The sequence below is a fragment of the Trichosurus vulpecula genome, chromosome 4 (genome assembly GCF_011100635.1).
Source record: "Trichosurus vulpecula isolate mTriVul1 chromosome 4, mTriVul1.pri, whole genome shotgun sequence".
NCBI classification, from domain to species: Eukaryota; Metazoa; Chordata; class Mammalia; order Diprotodontia; family Phalangeridae; genus Trichosurus; species Trichosurus vulpecula.
Genome location: NC_050576.1, coordinates 70,028,855 through 70,046,279, shown reverse-complemented (window position 1 = coordinate 70,046,279; position 17,425 = coordinate 70,028,855). Strand labels below are relative to the sequence as shown.

The following is a 17,425-nucleotide window of genomic DNA, read 5'->3' as shown; positions in this document are numbered from 1 at the left end:
ATGTCTAAATTAAGCATTTTGCTTTGATGTGATACTTACACAAAGTATCAAATAATGATGAAACCTAAAATAGAACTCAGAATTCCTGAAAGACATTCTACTGCCTTGATGGCCAAAAATTGGTATATTGTAGGGAAAGTGCCTGCTTTTTGTTTTTCTGCTTTATTATTAGTAAATTGTCTAGTAATAGCCTTTTTATATATGAGAAATTAGTTTCACTCAAAACAGCTCTTTTATTCTGCCTTTTGTAAAAATTAGTAGTTTTCTTCACTATTAAGTTGTCTAGTTAAATAGACCCATGTGTATCCCAAATTATGTTCATTAAATTTATAAACTTAGAATTATTTCCAAGAGAGATATTTGATGAAAATCATTGATATTTCACTTGGATAGTTGATTTGGTGAACATATTTGTGAGTGATGCTTTTGGTAATTTTAAGAAGACAAAATTGACTTTGCTTGTCTTCAGTGAACAGAGAGGACAATTGTCCCACTAATATAAATTGTTCTAAAGTATTTAGAGAAATAAATGGTAATAAGCAGTCCTATTTACCATTAATACTTAAGATAACATGATTTGCTGTTATAGTTAATAACCTAGAGATCTTTGTGTTCCTATCAGGGACAAAATTTTTGTGTGTGTTTATTGAATAAAAGAATTGTAGGAGAGGATTCTGGGAAGATGGCAGAGTAGGCCTGAAAATTCTAAGCCCTCCAGTTTCCCCCACAAAGAATATCAAATAGTGTCTTAGGGCAAACATAGAGAAGGGTAAAAAAAAAAAAAAAAAAAAAAAACAAGAGTTGAGGTAGAACAGTGGTCTTCCTGGGACAATTGCAGAGGATCCAAAGAAAAATTCCAAGGCTGAGGATTGGTACCTATGAAGAGTAAACACCTCCAGGTTTAGTTTCACTGAAATAGCAAGCAGTGAGCCCTGGGATTAGCTGGTTTGGGAGGTAGCCTCAGCTGAAGACACAGGAACTTTCACCTTCTGGACTGTGTGAGGAGTTGGGCATCTGAGCTAGGGAAGATTGAGGGAACTTCTGCTGATAAGGAATGCCAGACCCATCTGTGCTCCTGAGATGTGGCCCTGGGCAAGAAGGAACCAGCATGCTGCCAGTGAGTGCAGAAGCGGTAGGGCAGGGATGCCACTGGTTGTGAACACTTACAAGAGGGTAGAGTTCTTGGTTTTGGTTGCAGGCCAGTAGTGAGAATTGAAGGGAAATCTGAGGCCCCAGGACTAGAGGTGATTACAAAAAATAAGATGCTACAAATAGCTTTTAAAAATGAGCAGGCAACGGAGAAAGAATCCAACCATAGAAAGTTACTATGGGAATAGAGAAGACTGGGGTTTGTCTCTAGAGGAGGATACTGAAGCCAAAAAAAAAGAAAAAAGCTACCCGAAAGAGTAACATTAAATGATCACCTGCCCAAGAAGAATTCATAGAAGGACTTTAAAAAGACTTTAAAAATCAAATGAGATAAATTGAGTAAAAATGAAAAATAAGAATAATCCAAGAAAAACAAGATTATGAAAAGAACATCAAATAATTAGAAAAGGAGATCCAGAATCTTAAGGAAGAAAACAACTTCTTGAAAATTAGAACTGGGCAAAGTGAAGCCAGTGAAGTTACAAGACCAACAAATAATAAAACAAAGTATAAAGAACAAAAACACAGAGAAGAGAATATGAAACATCAGAAAAACAACTGATCTGGAAAACAGATCAAGAAAACATAAGAATAATTGGACTACCTGAAAGTTACAATCAAAAAAAAAATCTTGATATAATAATACAGGAAGTAATTAAACAAAATTGTCCTGAAGCATTAGAATAAGAGGGGAAAATACAAAAGAGATTCTGTGAGGAAAACCTACAGGAATATCATGATCAAATTTCAAAACTCTCAGCTGAAGGATAAAATATAAGCAACAAGAAAAAAACAATTTAAATATGTCAGTGCCACAATTAGAATCACATAATGCCTAGAAGCAGTGATACTGATAGACCGCAGGTCTATATATTGAAGAGCAAAAATAAAACTGGGGTTATGGCCAAAAATACCACACCCAACAAAGTTAAGCATGATCCTGAATGGAAAAAAATGGACATTTAATAAATTGCCAGAGGTTCAAGATTTTGTTTAAAAAAAAATTTGAACTTAATAGAAGATTTGATATATAAAATCCAAGAGAAATATAAGGTACATATAAAAGACTAATTGCAGTGGCTCAGTAAGGACAGACTGTTTACCTTTTATGTATGTAAAATGTAAAACATATGTCTAAGATTGTTATTAGCAATTGGGGAGTTTGTAGGAAAGATTAGGGTAGACCTGAGTATGGTATGATTTTAAAAAGTAAAACAATTTGGGAACAGCTATAAATATAAAAAGAGTATTTTGTACAAATGAGGTACAAGAGAAAGAATCGACACAGTGGAATTAGATGGGGGAGGAGGGCTGCTACTTCTGGAACCCTGCTTTCATTGGGAATGAGTTTAAGAGGGAATTCTGTGTCTGTGTGCGTACATACATAAATACATATAATACACACATATATACATACGTTATATATACATACACATAGAGAGAAATGTATAAAAGTCTTCTAAATTTAGAAGGAAATAAAAGGCTAAAGGGATAGGGAGGGGGGAGAGGATAAGGGAAGGATTTTTAGCCATATTAATCAGTTTTGTTTTAGATTATTCCAAATAGCTAAACAGTATAAGATTGGAATATAGCTGTGGTATAGGAAACGATGAGTTGGTAGACTTCAGAAAATATGGAAACACTCGGAGTTATGATGAAAGAGGTTATCCACTTTCAGAGAAACAGAGGACAAGTATGTGTAGTACAGTCTTACATAGATGCATGTGAATGTATATGTCTATATGTGAGTATGATTATAGATATTTAAGTATATGTATGTGTATGTAATTACATGTGTATATATATATGCATGTACATATCTTTCTGTGTGTATTTTTGTATATGTATATGTACACACACATATCTGTGCTTAATTGTAGCTTTCTTGGAGGTGAGGGAGGAAGGGTAGAAAAAAGAACTAAATAAAAAGTACACAGGAGAGAGCAAAAGAAAACTTAAAAGGAAGCAAAGAAAAGATGGACAGCTCTGAACACAATGCATAGTATTTATTATACAGGCTTTCTTCAAATGGAAATTTATGCTTTATATTTTGAATCCTCTTACGTTCTGTTGTACACAACAATTTTTTCTTTTGTATTTATGTTTCTTTTTCTTTTCTTATCGTGTATTTAAGTTTTAGCATTTAAGTTTAAATAAACTAATACTAAAAAAAGAAGTTTAAAAAGAATTGTAAAATAAGTCAAATGGTAGGTAATAAGTGAGAAAAAGTAAGTCTTCTAGAAGAGCCCTATATTATACTCAATTTACCATTTTAATGGATTCAGGCTAACAAAAGTGGTAAATAGGTATGTATGCCCAGCTTTGATATAATACGTATTTTAGACACTTAAGTATTTCCTACCTAGAGGTTGCCTAAGTCACAAGTAATTATAAGTTAGTAAATTGAGATGAGTATAGAAGTTTTTTTCCTCTGCCTACTGTTGTAATTTGTCAGTGTCAAATAGAATATAAAGCCCAAGAAGGATTTAAATGCCACAGTATTGCTTCTTGATTGATTGGTCAGGAGACATTTCTGTAAGGTACCTGGAATTTTATTTTTCTGATTTATATTGGCTTTTAAGGCTCTCTGTTTCCTTAGCAGTTAGTGTTTTTATCTAGTTTTGAGAAAGTCTCTTTGGCCTAAAGGATCTTTCTTTTTTTTTAATTTTTATTTTTAGTTTACAACATTTGGTTCTATATAATTTTGAGTTCCAGATTTTCTTCACTCCCTACCCACCTCCCTCCCCAAGATGGCATGGAGTCCCATATAGCTTCCATTTATAACTTCGCATTGAATTAATGTACACACTAGTCAAGTTATGGAGAAGAACTCTGATCAATGAAATGAATCATGCGAGAGAAGAAAAAGGCAAAAAAAAAAAAACCCAACACAAAAACAAAAGAGAGAAAAGGAAAAAAGGGGAGGGGGGGAAGGCTAGCATGAAGTGTGCCTCAATCTGCATTCATACTTCATAGTTCTTTCTCTGGGTGTAGATAGTGTTCTCCATCGTGAGTCCTGTGGAGTTGTCTTTGTACCTTGTGTTGCTGAGAAAAGCGAAGTCTGTCAGGGTTGGTCCTCACAGAATCCATATATCTGTGGTTGTGTATAATGTTCTCCTGGCTCTGCCCTGCTCACTCAGCATTATGTCGTGTAGGTTTTTCCAGGTTGTTAAGAAGTCCGTATCATCCCATTTCTTATGGCACAATAGTATTCCATTACCTTCATGTACCACAGCTTGTTCAGCCATTCCCCAATTGATGGGCATCCCTTTGATTTCCAATTCTTGGCTACCACAAAGAGAGCCACTATAAATATTTTTGTACATATGGGTCCTTTTCACGCTTGTGTGATTTCTTTGGGATACAACCCTAGAAGTGGTATTGCTGGGTCAAAGGGTATGAACATTTTTATAGCCCTTTGGGTGTAGTTCCAAATTGTTCTCCAGAATGGCTGGATCAGTTCACAACTCCACCAACAATGTGACAATGTTCCAATTTTCCCACATCCTCTCCAGCATTTATCATTTTCCTGTTTTGTTATTTTAGCCAATCTGACAGGAGAGATGTGGTATCTAAGAGTTGTTTTGATTTGCATTTCTCTAATCAGTAGTGATTTAGATCATTTTTTCATATGCCTATAGATAGCTTTAATTTCTTCCTCTGAAAACTGCCTGTTTATATCCTTTGACCATTTCTCAATTGGGGAATGGCTTGTATTCCTATATATTTGGCTCAGTTCCCTGTATTTTTTTTTTTTTTTGTGAATATACTGGAAAACTTTTTATTGTAGGTGGAGTGGGATAGCTGGACACAGTTTAGATGATTCCAATTTTGTTGGCAACATCTAAAGCATCGTAGTCTGGAGCAAGTCGGACATAGGCCTTCTTCTCTCCATCAGGCCGGATCAGTGTGTTGACCTTGGCCACATCGATGTCATACAGCTTCTTTACCGCCTGCTTTATCTGATGCTTGTTGGCTTTGACGTCCACAATGAAGACTAGGGTGTTGCTGTCCTCAATCTTCTTCATAGCAGACTCAGTGGTCAAGGGGAACTTAATGATGGCATAGTGATCCAGCTTGCTTCTCCGAGGGGCACTTTTCCGAGGGTATTTGGGCTGCCTTCGAAGTCTTAGTGTCTTGGGTCGCCGAAAGGTGGGGGATGTTCGGATCTTCTTCTTTTTGTGGCTGTGGACACCCTTCAACACCGCCTTCTTGGCCTTCAAGGCCTTGGACTTGGCCTCTGTCTTGGGGGGGACAACGGCTTCCTTCTTCGCCTTCGGCAACATCTTGGGGGAAAGGGCAGTTCCCTGTATATTTTAGAAATGAGGCCTTTATCAGAGACACTAGTTGTAAAGATTTTCTCCCAATTTTCTGCTTCCCTCCTAATTTTTGTTGCATTGGCTTTTTTTGTACAGAAACATTTCAATTTGACATAATCAAAATTATCCATTTTGCATTTTGTAATGTTCTCTATCTCTTGTTGGGTCATGAATTCTTTTCTTTTTCCATAAATCTGATAGGTAAACTATTCCTTGCTCTCCCAAATTACTTATAGTATCAGCCTTTAGTCCTAAATCATGAACCCATTTTGACTTTATTTTCGTATATGGTGTAAGATATTGGTGTATGCCCAGTTTCTGCCCTACCATTTTCCAATTTTCCCAACAGTTTTTGTGAAATAGTGAATTATTAGCCCAAATTTCTTTTTCTGAGATGGAGTTATTTAGAAATTTTACTTCCTTTTTTGTTAACCTGGGCAATTTATGTTTTTGTAGATATTCATCCATATCTCTAAGGTGGTCAAATTTATGGGCATACAGTTGGGCAAAATAATTTCTAATTATTGTTTTGATTTCCTCTTCATTAGAGGCAAACTCACCCTTTTCATTTTTGATACTGGTAATTTGATTTTCATCTTTCTTTTTTTTAATCAAATTGACCAAAGGTTTATCAATTTTATTGGTTTTTTCATAAAACCAGCTCTTTGTTTTATTTGTTAATTCAATAGTTTTCTTGGTTTCAATTTTATTAATCTCTCCTTTGATTTTCAGTATTTCTAATTTGGTATTTAATTGGGGATTTTCAATTTGCTCTTTTTCTAGCTTTTTCGGTTGTATGCCCAGATCATTGATCTCCTTTTTCCCTATTTTATTCATGTAAGCATTTAGGGATATAAAACTTCCCCTAACAACTGCTTTTGCTGCATCCCGTAAGTTTTGGTATGTTGTTTCATTATTGTCATTCTCTTGAATGAAGTCATTAATTGTTTGTCTCATTTGTTCTTTGGCCCACTCATTCTTTAGAATTAGATTATTTAGTTTCCAATTAATTTTTAGCTTTTTTTTCCATGGTTCTTTGTTACAAATAATTCTTATTGCATCATGATCTGAAAAGTATGTTTTCACTACTTCTGCCTTTCTGCATTGGATTGTGAGGTTTTTATGCCCTTGTACATGGTCAATTTTTGCGTATGTGCCATGTACCGCTGAGAAGAAAGTATATTCCTTTTTATCCCCATGCAGTTTTCTCCAGAGGTCCATCATATTGGCCTTTTCTAAAATTCTGTTTACCTCCTTAGCTTCTTTCTTATTTATTTTGAGGTTAGATTTATCAAGTTCAGAAAGGGGGAGGTTGAAGTCTCCCAATATTATAGTTTTGCTGTCTATTTCCTCCTGTAACTCCCTCAACATCTTCTCTAAGAATTTGCATGCCATACCACTTGGTGCATATATGTTAAACAATGATATTGGTTCATTGTTTATGGTGCCTTTTAGCAGGATGTAATGTCCTTCCTTATCTCTTTTAATTAAATCTATCTTTACTTTTGCTTTGTCTGAGATTAGCATTGCTACGCTTGCTTTTTTTTCTTTAGCTGAGGAGCAATATATTTTACTCCAGCCTTTTACCTTTACCCTGTGTGTATCCCCCCTGTTTCAAATGTGTTTCTTGTAAGCAGCATATTGTAAGATTATGGTTTTTAATCGATTATGCTACCCGCTTCCGTTTTATGGGAGAATTCATCCCATTCACATTCACAGTTATGATTTCTATGTGTGTCTTTTTCTCCATCCTATTTCCCCCTGTTCATGCTTTTATTTCTCCCTTTCCCCTTCCCCTCCTCAACAAAGTTTTGCTTTTCACCGCCGCCTTGCTCAGTTTACCCTCCGTCTTTATTCCCCTCCCTTATCTTACCGTTTCCCACTTGCTACTTCTCCCCTACCTTATGACCACCCCCTTCCTCTTTTCCCCCCCTTCCCCTCCTACTTCCTTTAGGACAAGTTAGATATCTATACTTATCAGGGTATGTTATTCCCATCTTGAACCAGATCAGATGACAGTGAAGCTCAAATACTGCTCTTCTACCTCCTTTCTTTCCCTCTACTATAATATGTTTTTGTGCCTCTTCATTTGGTGTAATTTACCCTTTTCTGCTACCTCCTTACCTCTTTTCTCATAGCCCTCCCTTTACATCTCTTACTTATGTTTTTTATCCTTACATCAATTATTTTATACAGGCATTCACAATCTATGCCCTTTCAATCGTCATAGCTATACCATTCTCAAGACTGACATATATATGTCTATATATAACACATACCTAAGATGATATAATCCTATACAGAGATGCAAATAATTTGCCCTTATTGATTAATAAGGTTTGTGGGGGTTTTTTCCCCTTTTTACCTTTTTATGTCTCTCTTGAGTTTTGTATTTGGAGATCAAATTTTCCATTGAGTTCTGGCCTTTTCATCAGGAAGGTCTGGAATTCCCTTATTTCATTGAACATCCATCTCCTTGCCTGAAAAATTATGCTTAGTTTTGCTAGGTAGTTGATCCTTGGTTGCAGTCCCAGCTCCTTTGCCCTTCGGAATATCATATTCCAATTTCTCCTGTCTTTTAATGTGGAAGCTGAGAGATCCTGGGTGATCCTGACTGCAGTTCCATGATATTTGAATTGTTTCTTTTTGGCTGCTTGCAGTATTTTCTCCTTGACTTTGTAGTTCTGAAATTTGGCTATGATATTTCTTGGTGTTTTCAGTTTGGAATCTCTTTCAGGGGGTGATCGGTGAATTCTTTCAATGACTATTTTGCCCTCTGGTTCTACGACCTCTGGGCAGTTGTCTTTGATAATTTCTTCGAAGATACTGTCAAGGCTCTTTTTTTCATCGTGGATTTCCAATAGACCAATAACTCTTAAATTGTCTCTCCTGGATCTGTTTTCCAGGTCAGTTGTTTTCCCAATGAGATATTTCACATTTTTTTCTGTTTTTTCATTCTTTACGTTTTGTTTTACTACTTCTTGGTGCCTCATAGATTCATTAGCTTCCACTTTCTCAACCCTAATTTTTAATGAGTTAGTGTTTTCATTTTGCTTTTGAGTCTCCTTTTCCAATTGGTTGATTTTACCTTTCAGGGTGTCAGTTTCTCTCTTTAGATTCTGAATCTCCGTAGTCATTTCGCCAATCTTATTTATTCTTTAGGGACTTGATTTCATCTTCTTTTAGCTCCCTAATTTGGTTTTTAAAATCCTCCTTTAGCTCTTCCAGCAATGCTTTTTGGGCTGGAGACCAGTTCACATTACCTTTTGAAGTATCAGATGTATCTATAGTGTCATTGCTGTCCTCTTCCAAATTGGTATTTTGATGCTGCCTGTCTCCATAAAAAGAATCAATGGTCCTTGATTTTTTTGTGTTCTTCTTCATGTTGATTTGCCTTTTCCTGGCTTTACAACAAATTTCTGCCTTTGGGGCTCAGGGCTCTCTGTCCCAGCTTTCTTATTCTGGGGATTGTGAGTCTAGAATTATAGCCTTCAGTTTCCTGAGGTGTGGGGGAGGGGTCTGGCTCCCTGACGGCTCACTCCCTAGCCATGCTCTCCAGCACTGTTGCTCTTCAGCAGTAGTCTCAGCTGTTTGTTGTTTGAGCTGATGTCTGGCACTTCCCCTAGGGGAGCAAGAGTACATCTGGGTTCCTGGTGTTGACCCCTGCCGGCTCTGCCCCTCTGGGACTAATGAACTTCTACTATTTGACCACTGAAGCCCCACTTTTTTGACCTCTGTTCCAGTGTTCTTTTCTTTTTTCCCAAGGAATTCTTTGGGTGAGGAGGGGAGGGATTAGAGCCATTTACCTGGCCATTATGTCTCCCGAGAGTTCAAGAAGGCGCATTTCATTCCTTCGGGCTGCAAGCCTCAGGAGTCGGTGTTTCATAGCCAGTGGCATCGTGCTGCCTCTCGTTGCTTCCACAGACTGCCGTCCTTTGTTGCGAGGCCTGGGGATGTCCGCCGGTTTCGGGCACCCAGGTTTCTCCCAGCCTGTCTCCCACGGAGGGATATGGTATCTTTCAGTTGTTAAACTCACTTACAAAAATTTGAATGACTTGAAACAAGCATAGACAGACAGACAGACAGACAGACACACACACACACACACACACACACATTCTCTCTTTGTCTCTCTCTCTTTCTCTCTCTTTCATTAAATATCAATTTAATAGGGAAAAAAGGCTAATCAGGCAGTAACATTTAAATAAGCTAAAATAATTGATTGCTATCAATCAATTGCTAAATTTATTGCCCACCAAGCTTTGTCCTGGATTTGCAATTATGGGACAGACATCGAGTGAGCTGGTGTGTTCTGAAAGCTTGGACTTCTCTAGTTTTTCAAAGTTTTTCAAAGGTAAATGCAACTTTTAATAACATCTCAGTCATCTGATGCAGAGACATTTAGAATCATAGAATTTTACCGTTCCTAGGCTCATTTCTGAGAATTTGGAGTTGTGACTTTGGAGGAAATGGTTTCTGTGTAAGTACTTTTGAATTCATAGCTTAAGCCCAGCACAGATACACATATTTCTCTTCTCTCCTGCCATCAACCTTCAGCTTTGCCTCAGTGAACTTGCATTTATGAAATACTGAGCATATGCCCAGTATTGTGCACTGAGGATGTGAAAATTGTGAAATGAATACCAGTTCCATTCTAGACAACATTGTATGCATGTTTCTTTGTCTTCCTTGTCGTTGTTCAAAGCAATAAGATGAAGTACTGTGTAATTTACTATATCTAAAGAGAAAATGAGATAAAAATTAACCAGAAGGTTATGCACTCCTCCAAATTTAAAGAACAGAGGCCCAAATGAATTTAAAATGAAGTAACTGAGGTTTATTTAGCTCTTCTAACATTTCTGAATCAAAGAGCTTTTCATAGCTACTATAAGATACCTGTGTCTTTGAGTATCATCAGGGTACTTCATTGGTTTTATAATATTCTGGGTAGATACAGCTAGAGTATCTTATGTAATTTCAATTTAATTTTGTTTTTTCAGGTAAGCATTGTTCCCTTTTCCTTTTGCCCCATTACAATTGAACGAAAAAATACTAAAATAAAATGCTTAATTTGCTTATTTTTAAAAGTAACCAATATGCAGTCCAGCAAAGTAGATTCCCTCTTTGGTCATGTCCAAAAATGTATCTCACTTAGTGTACTTTGAGTTCATCACCTTTCAGTCAAGATGTAGGTCAGGTATGTTACTAAGAAAGCCCAACAGCAAGAGATAGAGAAATTCCATTTAAAGTCACCGTAGACACTATAAAATATTTGGGAGTCTACCTGCCAAGACAAACCCAGGGCCTATATGAACACAATTACAAAACACTTTTCACACAAATAAAGTTAAATGCAAATAAATGAAAAAAAAACACATTGGTTGCTTATGGTTAGGCCAAACTAATACAATAAAAATGACAATTTTACCTAAATTAATTTACTTATTCAGTGCTATACCAATCAAACTACCAAAAAATTCTTTTACAGAGGTGGATAAAATAATAACAAAATTCATCTGGAAGAACAAAAGATCCGGAATATCAAGGGAATTAATGAAAAGAAATGCTAGGGAAGGTGGCCTACCCATACCAGATATTTTTGTTTGTTTCTTTGTTTTTTGGCAGGGCAATTGGGGTTAAGTGACTTGCCCAAGGTCACACAGCTAGTACATAACTCAAGTGTCTGAGGCCAGATTTGAACTCAGGTCCTCCTGACTCCAGGGCCGGTGCTGTACTCATTGTGACACCTAGTTGCCCCCCTACCGGATATTAAACTGTATTAAAAAGCATCAGTCATCAAAACTATTTGGTACTGGCTAAGATCAGTGGAATAGTTTAGGTACACAAGATGCAGTAGTCAATGACTATAGCAATTTACTCTTTGACAAACCCAAAGAGTCCAGCTTCTGGGTTAAGAATTTACTATTTTCGGGGAAGCTAGGTAGTGCGGTGAGTAGAGCACCAGCCCTGCCATCAGCAGGACCTGAGTTCAAATCCAGCCTCAGACATTGGACACACTTATTAGCTATGTGACCTTGGGCAAGTCAACCCCAATTGCCCTGCTTTTCCCCCTCCAAAAAAAAAAAAAGAATTCACTATTTCACAAAAACTGCTGAGAAAACTGGAAAATAGTTTGGCAGAAACTAGGCATAGACCATAAACCAAAATAAAGTCAAAATGGGTCCACGATCTAGGAATAAAGACTGATAGTATAAGCAGTTTGGGAGAGCAAGGAATAGTTTACCTGTCAGATTTATGGGAAAGGGAAGAATTAATGACCCAACAAGAGATAGAGAGCATTATAAAAATGCAAAATAGATAATTTTGGTTATGTCATATTGAAAAGTTTTTGTACAAACAAAGCCAGTGCAACTAAGATTAGGAGAGAAGCAGAAAATTGGGAGAAAATCTTTACAACTAGTGTCTCTGACAAAGGCCTCATCTCTAAAATATACAGGGAACTGAGTCAAATTTATAGGAATCCAGTTCATTCCCCAGTTGAGAAATGGTCAAAAGATATGCACAGGCAGTTTTCAGAGGAAGAAATTAAAGATATCTATAGACAAATGAAAAAATACTCTAAATCATTATTGATTAGAGAAATGCAAATCAAAACAACTCTAAGGGACCACATCTCTCCTGTCAGATTGGCCAACATGATAAAGCAGGAAAATGATAAATGCTGGAGAGGATGTGGGAAAATTGGAACACTGTTACATTGTTGGTTGAGTTGTGAACTGATCCAGCCATTCTGGAGAGCAGTTTGGAACTATTCCCAAAGGGCTATAAAGATTTGCGTACCCTTTGACCCAGCAATACCACTTACAGAGCTGTATCCCAAAGACATCTAGAAGTGGGCAATGGACCCATATGTATGAAAATATTTATAGCAGCTCTTTTTGTGGTGGCAAAGAATTGGAAATCAAGGGGATGCCCATCAATTGGAGAATGGCTAAACAAGTTGTGGTATATGAATGTAATGGAATACTATTTAGCTGTAAGAAATGGGGAACAGAGGACTTCATAATAACCTGGAAAGACCTACATGATCTGATTCTGAGTGAGGGGAGCAGAATCATTATACATGATTACAGACACAGGGTATCTGTGATGACTAACTTTCATAAACTTGGCTCTTTTCAGCAATACAAGGTTCTAAGACAGCTCCAAAAGACTCACCAATTGATTGGCATCAACTTTATTTTAGTTCATGTTCTAATAAATTTGAATCAGTTTCTTACATCTTGCATGGAAGATCTTTACCATAGAAACTTGTGTCTTTTTTTTTACGCTATTACATATTTCCCTTCTGATTTTAATTGCATTATTTTTGTTGGTGTAAACACTTAAAATTTTCATATAATGAAAATTGTCAATTTTATCTTCTGTGATCTTCTCTATCCCTCATTTGGTCGTGAATTCTTTTTATATTAATAGGTCCAAAAGGTAATCCATTTCTTGGACAGCATCATATCTAGATAACCAAATGTTCATGACTTGCAGGTTTAAGAAACCATCTATTTGTTCTTTTAAAATCATGATGTTAGTAGGTTCTTAAATAACTTTAAGCAAACTGAAATAGTTTAAAATCTTTTGGGAACATTTACCAGTTAAAGTTTTTACTTGATCATTCAATGATATTCTTGGCCATGAAGGCCAAGAAAGATTTATAATATTTACTAGATTTGAGCCCAACCAGAAAAACTTTTATCGTTAGACATTACTAGTACTCATTTTTGGCACATCATGCACTACTGACAACAGACAGGAAAGACTATGTTTTCTGTATGTCTTTCAGAAGATACAGGATAATGCTGTTTTTTCAAAAAAGTATAATGGACAAAAATTTTTCCTATGAACATAATGGCACATTAAAAGAAAATAAAACACAGGGAGCAATATTTAGAGCTAAAAAGGTCCATCCATAAAGATAGCCTCATTTTACTCATACATAAACTTAGGTGTAGATAAGGTAAGTCTAGAATCCTCTCTATCTATGAAAGTCTCTTTCTTTTCCCAGTAATGGAAATGTCTGTGCTTGATTTGTTCTTTTATTTCAGTTTTATTTTTTTTAATTTAATTTAAATTTATTTATTTAACATATTTGGTTTTCAGTATTGATTTTCACAACAGTTTGAATTACAAATTTTCTCCCCATTTCTACCCTCCCCCCCACTTCAAGATGGCATATATTCTGGTTGCCCTGTTCCCCAGTCAGCCCTCCCCTCTCATCCCCTTTTCTCTTCCTTTCTTGTAGGGCAAGATAAATTTCTACGCCCCATTGCCTGTGTATCTTATTTTTTAGTTGCATGCAAAAACTTTTTTTTTGTTGTTTTTGAACATCTGTTTTTAAAACTTTGAGTTCCAAATTCTCTCCCCTCTTCCCTTCCCACCCACCCTCCCTAAGAAGTCGAGCACTTCAACCTAGGCCACGCATGTATCATTATGTATAACCCTTCCACAATACTCATGTTGTGAAAGGCTAACTTCATTTTGCTCCTTCCCAACCCATCTCCCTTTATTGAATTTTCTCCCTTGACCCTGTCCCCTTTCCACAGTGTTTGTTTTGATTACCTCCACCCCCATCTGCCCTCCCCTCCATCATCCCACCCCTTTTATTTTTTTTTATCTTCCTCCCTCTTCTTTCCTGTGGGGTAAGATACTCAATTGAGTATGTATGGTATTCCCTCCTCAGGCCAAATCTGATGAGAGCAAGGTTCACTCATTCCCCCCTCACCTGCCCTCTCCCCTCCTCCCACAGAACTGCTTTTTCTTGCCACCTTTATGCGAGATAATCCACCCTATTCTATCTCTCCCTATCTCCCTCTTTCAGTATGTTGCTCTCTCATCCCTTAATTTGATTTTATTTCTTTTAGATATCTTCCCTTCATCTTCAACTCACCCTGTGTCTGCTCTCTCTTTTACATATATATGTACATATACATATATATAAAACACACATATATATATACACATACATACACATGCATACATATACACACAGAAACATACATACATACACATTCACTTATATATACATAAACATATATATATGCATATTCCCTTCAACTACCCTAATACTGAGGTCTCATGAATCATACACATCATCTTTCCATGTAGGAATGTAAACAAAACAGTTCAGCTTTAGTAAGTACCTTGCAATTTCCGTTTCTTGATTACCTTTTCATGCTTCTCTTAGTTCTTGTGTTTGAAAGTCAAATTTTCTATTCAGTTCTGGTCTTTTCACTGAGAAAGCTTGAAAGTCCTCTATTTTATTGAAAGTCCGTATTTTGCCTTGGAACATGATACTCAGTTTTGCTGGGTAGGTGATTCTAGGTTTTGATCCTAGCTCCATTGACCTCCGGAATATCGCATTCCAAGCCCTTCGATCTCTTAATGTAGAAGCTGCCAGATCTTGGGTTATTCTGATTATGTTTCCACAATACTCAAATTGTTTCTTTCTGGCTGCTTGCAGTATTTTCTCCTTGATCTGGGAGCTCTGAAATTTGGCAACAATATTCCTAGGAGATTTCTTTTTGGGATCTATTTGAGGAGGTGATCGATGGATTCTTTCAATTTCTATTTTGCCCTGTGGCTCTAGAATATCAGGGCAGTTCTCCTTGATAATTTCTTGAAAGATGATATCTAGGCTCTTTTTTTGATCATGGCTTTCAGGTAGTCCAATAATTTTTAAATTATCTCTCCTGGATCTATTTTCCAGATCACTGGTTTTTCCAATGAGATATTTCACATTGTCTTCCATTTTTTCATTCCTTTGGTTCTGTTTTATAATATCTTGATTTCTCATAAAGTCACTAGCTTCCACTTGCTCCAATCTAATTTTTAAAGTAGTATTTTCTTCAGTGGTCTTTTGGACCTCCTTTTCCATTTGGCTAATTGTGCCTTTCAAGGCATTCTTCTCCTCATTGGCTTTTTGCAGCTCTTTTGCCATTTGAGTTAGTCTGTTTTTTAAGGTGTTGTTTTCTTCAGTGTATTTTTCAGTATTTTTTTGGGTCCCCTTTAGCAAGTCATTGACTTGTTTTTCATGGTTTTCTCGCATCCTTCTCATTTCTCTTCCCAATTTTTCCTCTACTTCTCTAACTTGCTTTTCCAACTCCTTTTTGAGCTCTTCCATGGCCTGGGACCAGTTCCTGTTTTTCTTGGAGGTTTCTGTTGTAGCCTCTTTGACTTTATTAATTTCCTCTGTCTGTATGTTTTGGTCTTCTTTGTCAGCAAAGAAAGAATGCAAAGTCTGAGAGTGAATCTGGGTGTGTTTTCGCTGCCTGGCCATATTCCCAGCCAACTAACGACCCTTGAGTTTTTCAGTGGGGTACGACTGCTTGTAGATTACAGAGTTCTATGTTCCACGTTTGGGGGGGAGGTGCCAGCTCTGCCACACCAGCACTGCTCCTTCCCCAAGCACCCCCAACCCGAACTGGGCTTAGATCTTCAGCAGGCTGTGCACCCCTACTCTGATCCGCCACTTAATTCCTCCCACCAGGTGGGCCTGGAGTTGGAAGTAACAACAGCTGTAGCTGCCCCACCTCCGCTGCCCCCGGGGCTGGAAGCCGAACCGCGAACTCCTTCCACTCCCAAACCGCGAACTCCTTCCACTCCCGCAGCTTTTCCCACTAACCTTCTCTGCAGTCTTTGGTGTTTGTGGGTTGAGAAGTCTCGTAACTGCTGCAGCCCACTGAATCAGGGCGCTAGGGCCCCCTCCGCCTGGCTTCTGGTCTGGATGGTCCACACCGCTCAGGCTGGGCTCTGCTCCACTCCGTTCCCAGCTCCCAGCTCCCAGCTCTGAGCTCCGTGTGGGATAGACCTCACCCAGAGACTATCCAGGCTGTCCTGGGCTGGAGCCCTGCTTCCCTCTGCTGTTTTGTGGGTTCTGCCATTCTAGAATTGGTTCAGAGCCATTTTTTATAAGTTTTTGGAAGGTCTCGGTATGGAGCTCACACTATTCCCTGCTTACCAGCTGCCATCTTGGCTCCGCCCCCCTTATTTCAGTTTTACATACATTTTCTTTAAATATAAAGCTGTTTTGCATTTGTAAAGCCCCAGTTTGTAGCTTTTATGAAAAACAAGAAATAGCCATAACATTGAATGGTATGACTATTTCTGTTGCAGCTGTTTAGAATCTCACATTTTTACTGTCACATAATCATTTTTTCTTATTTCTAGTATGTTAGATATTTATTAAAATCCAGTGTACATATACGATTCCATAAGATAATATTAATTTTGATGTTTACCTAATATTTTTAGTCTTTTCAGTAACTTAGAGACTATCTTCTCAATTGTTTACAATTTTAAAGTGGATTTGGAGCCATCCTTATTTAGGAAATCAGAGGAAAGAGGAAATACAAAAAGTGGGGGGGTGAGTCAAACTACCTAACTTTATATTTTAGATTAGTCATAAAGGAAGAGCCTCTGTTTTTTTTTTTTCAAAATTAACTTTTTAACCTATCCCTAGGTTTCCATCTACCTTGAACATTAGCAGAATTCATTGCTTTTTTTTTTTTTCTGTAATAGCTAGAGTCCCAAAAATTAATGTAACATTATAGAACTGAAAGCAAAAGAAAGCTTAGTTCTTGCTTAACCTTTCTCAATTGAAAAGAAAACTTAGGGCATTTTGAATCTTGAATGAAAATTGACATTTAGATGCTTAAGAATTTAAAATTGCTGGCAGTTCTCATCATACTCATATAGTCCTGGGATTATTGAAAGCGTATGAAATAGTTTATAGAAGGTGTCTACAAAGTAATACTTAATTTAAACTGAAATACAATATTTTTCACTCAGAAGTTAATGATAGCATGTGCAATATTAAAATATATTTAAGATTAAAGTGACAATTTTCTTCCTTAACAATCTATGTCGAATTCCAGTAGAGTTTCTTTTCAGGCATATGTCATTTATGTTATTTTAATTTCTTTTATGATTTTGTTCAAATATTG

The 17,425-nt window shown here is 37.0% G+C and overlaps 2 protein-coding genes across 6 annotated transcripts in view; one reads left to right on the top strand and one right to left on the bottom strand.

The window, feature by feature from the left end:
• Positions 1 to 17,425, top strand: part of COP1 (COP1 E3 ubiquitin ligase) — a 267,564-nt gene that overhangs the window by 179,228 nt on the left and 70,911 nt on the right. The window lies entirely within an intron of this gene.
• Positions 4,965 to 5,435, bottom strand: LOC118848509 (60S ribosomal protein L23a-like). The gene has a single exon (XM_036757419.1). The coding sequence runs from the start codon at positions 5,433 to 5,435 to the stop codon at positions 4,965 to 4,967; it is 471 nt and encodes a 156-aa protein (XP_036613314.1).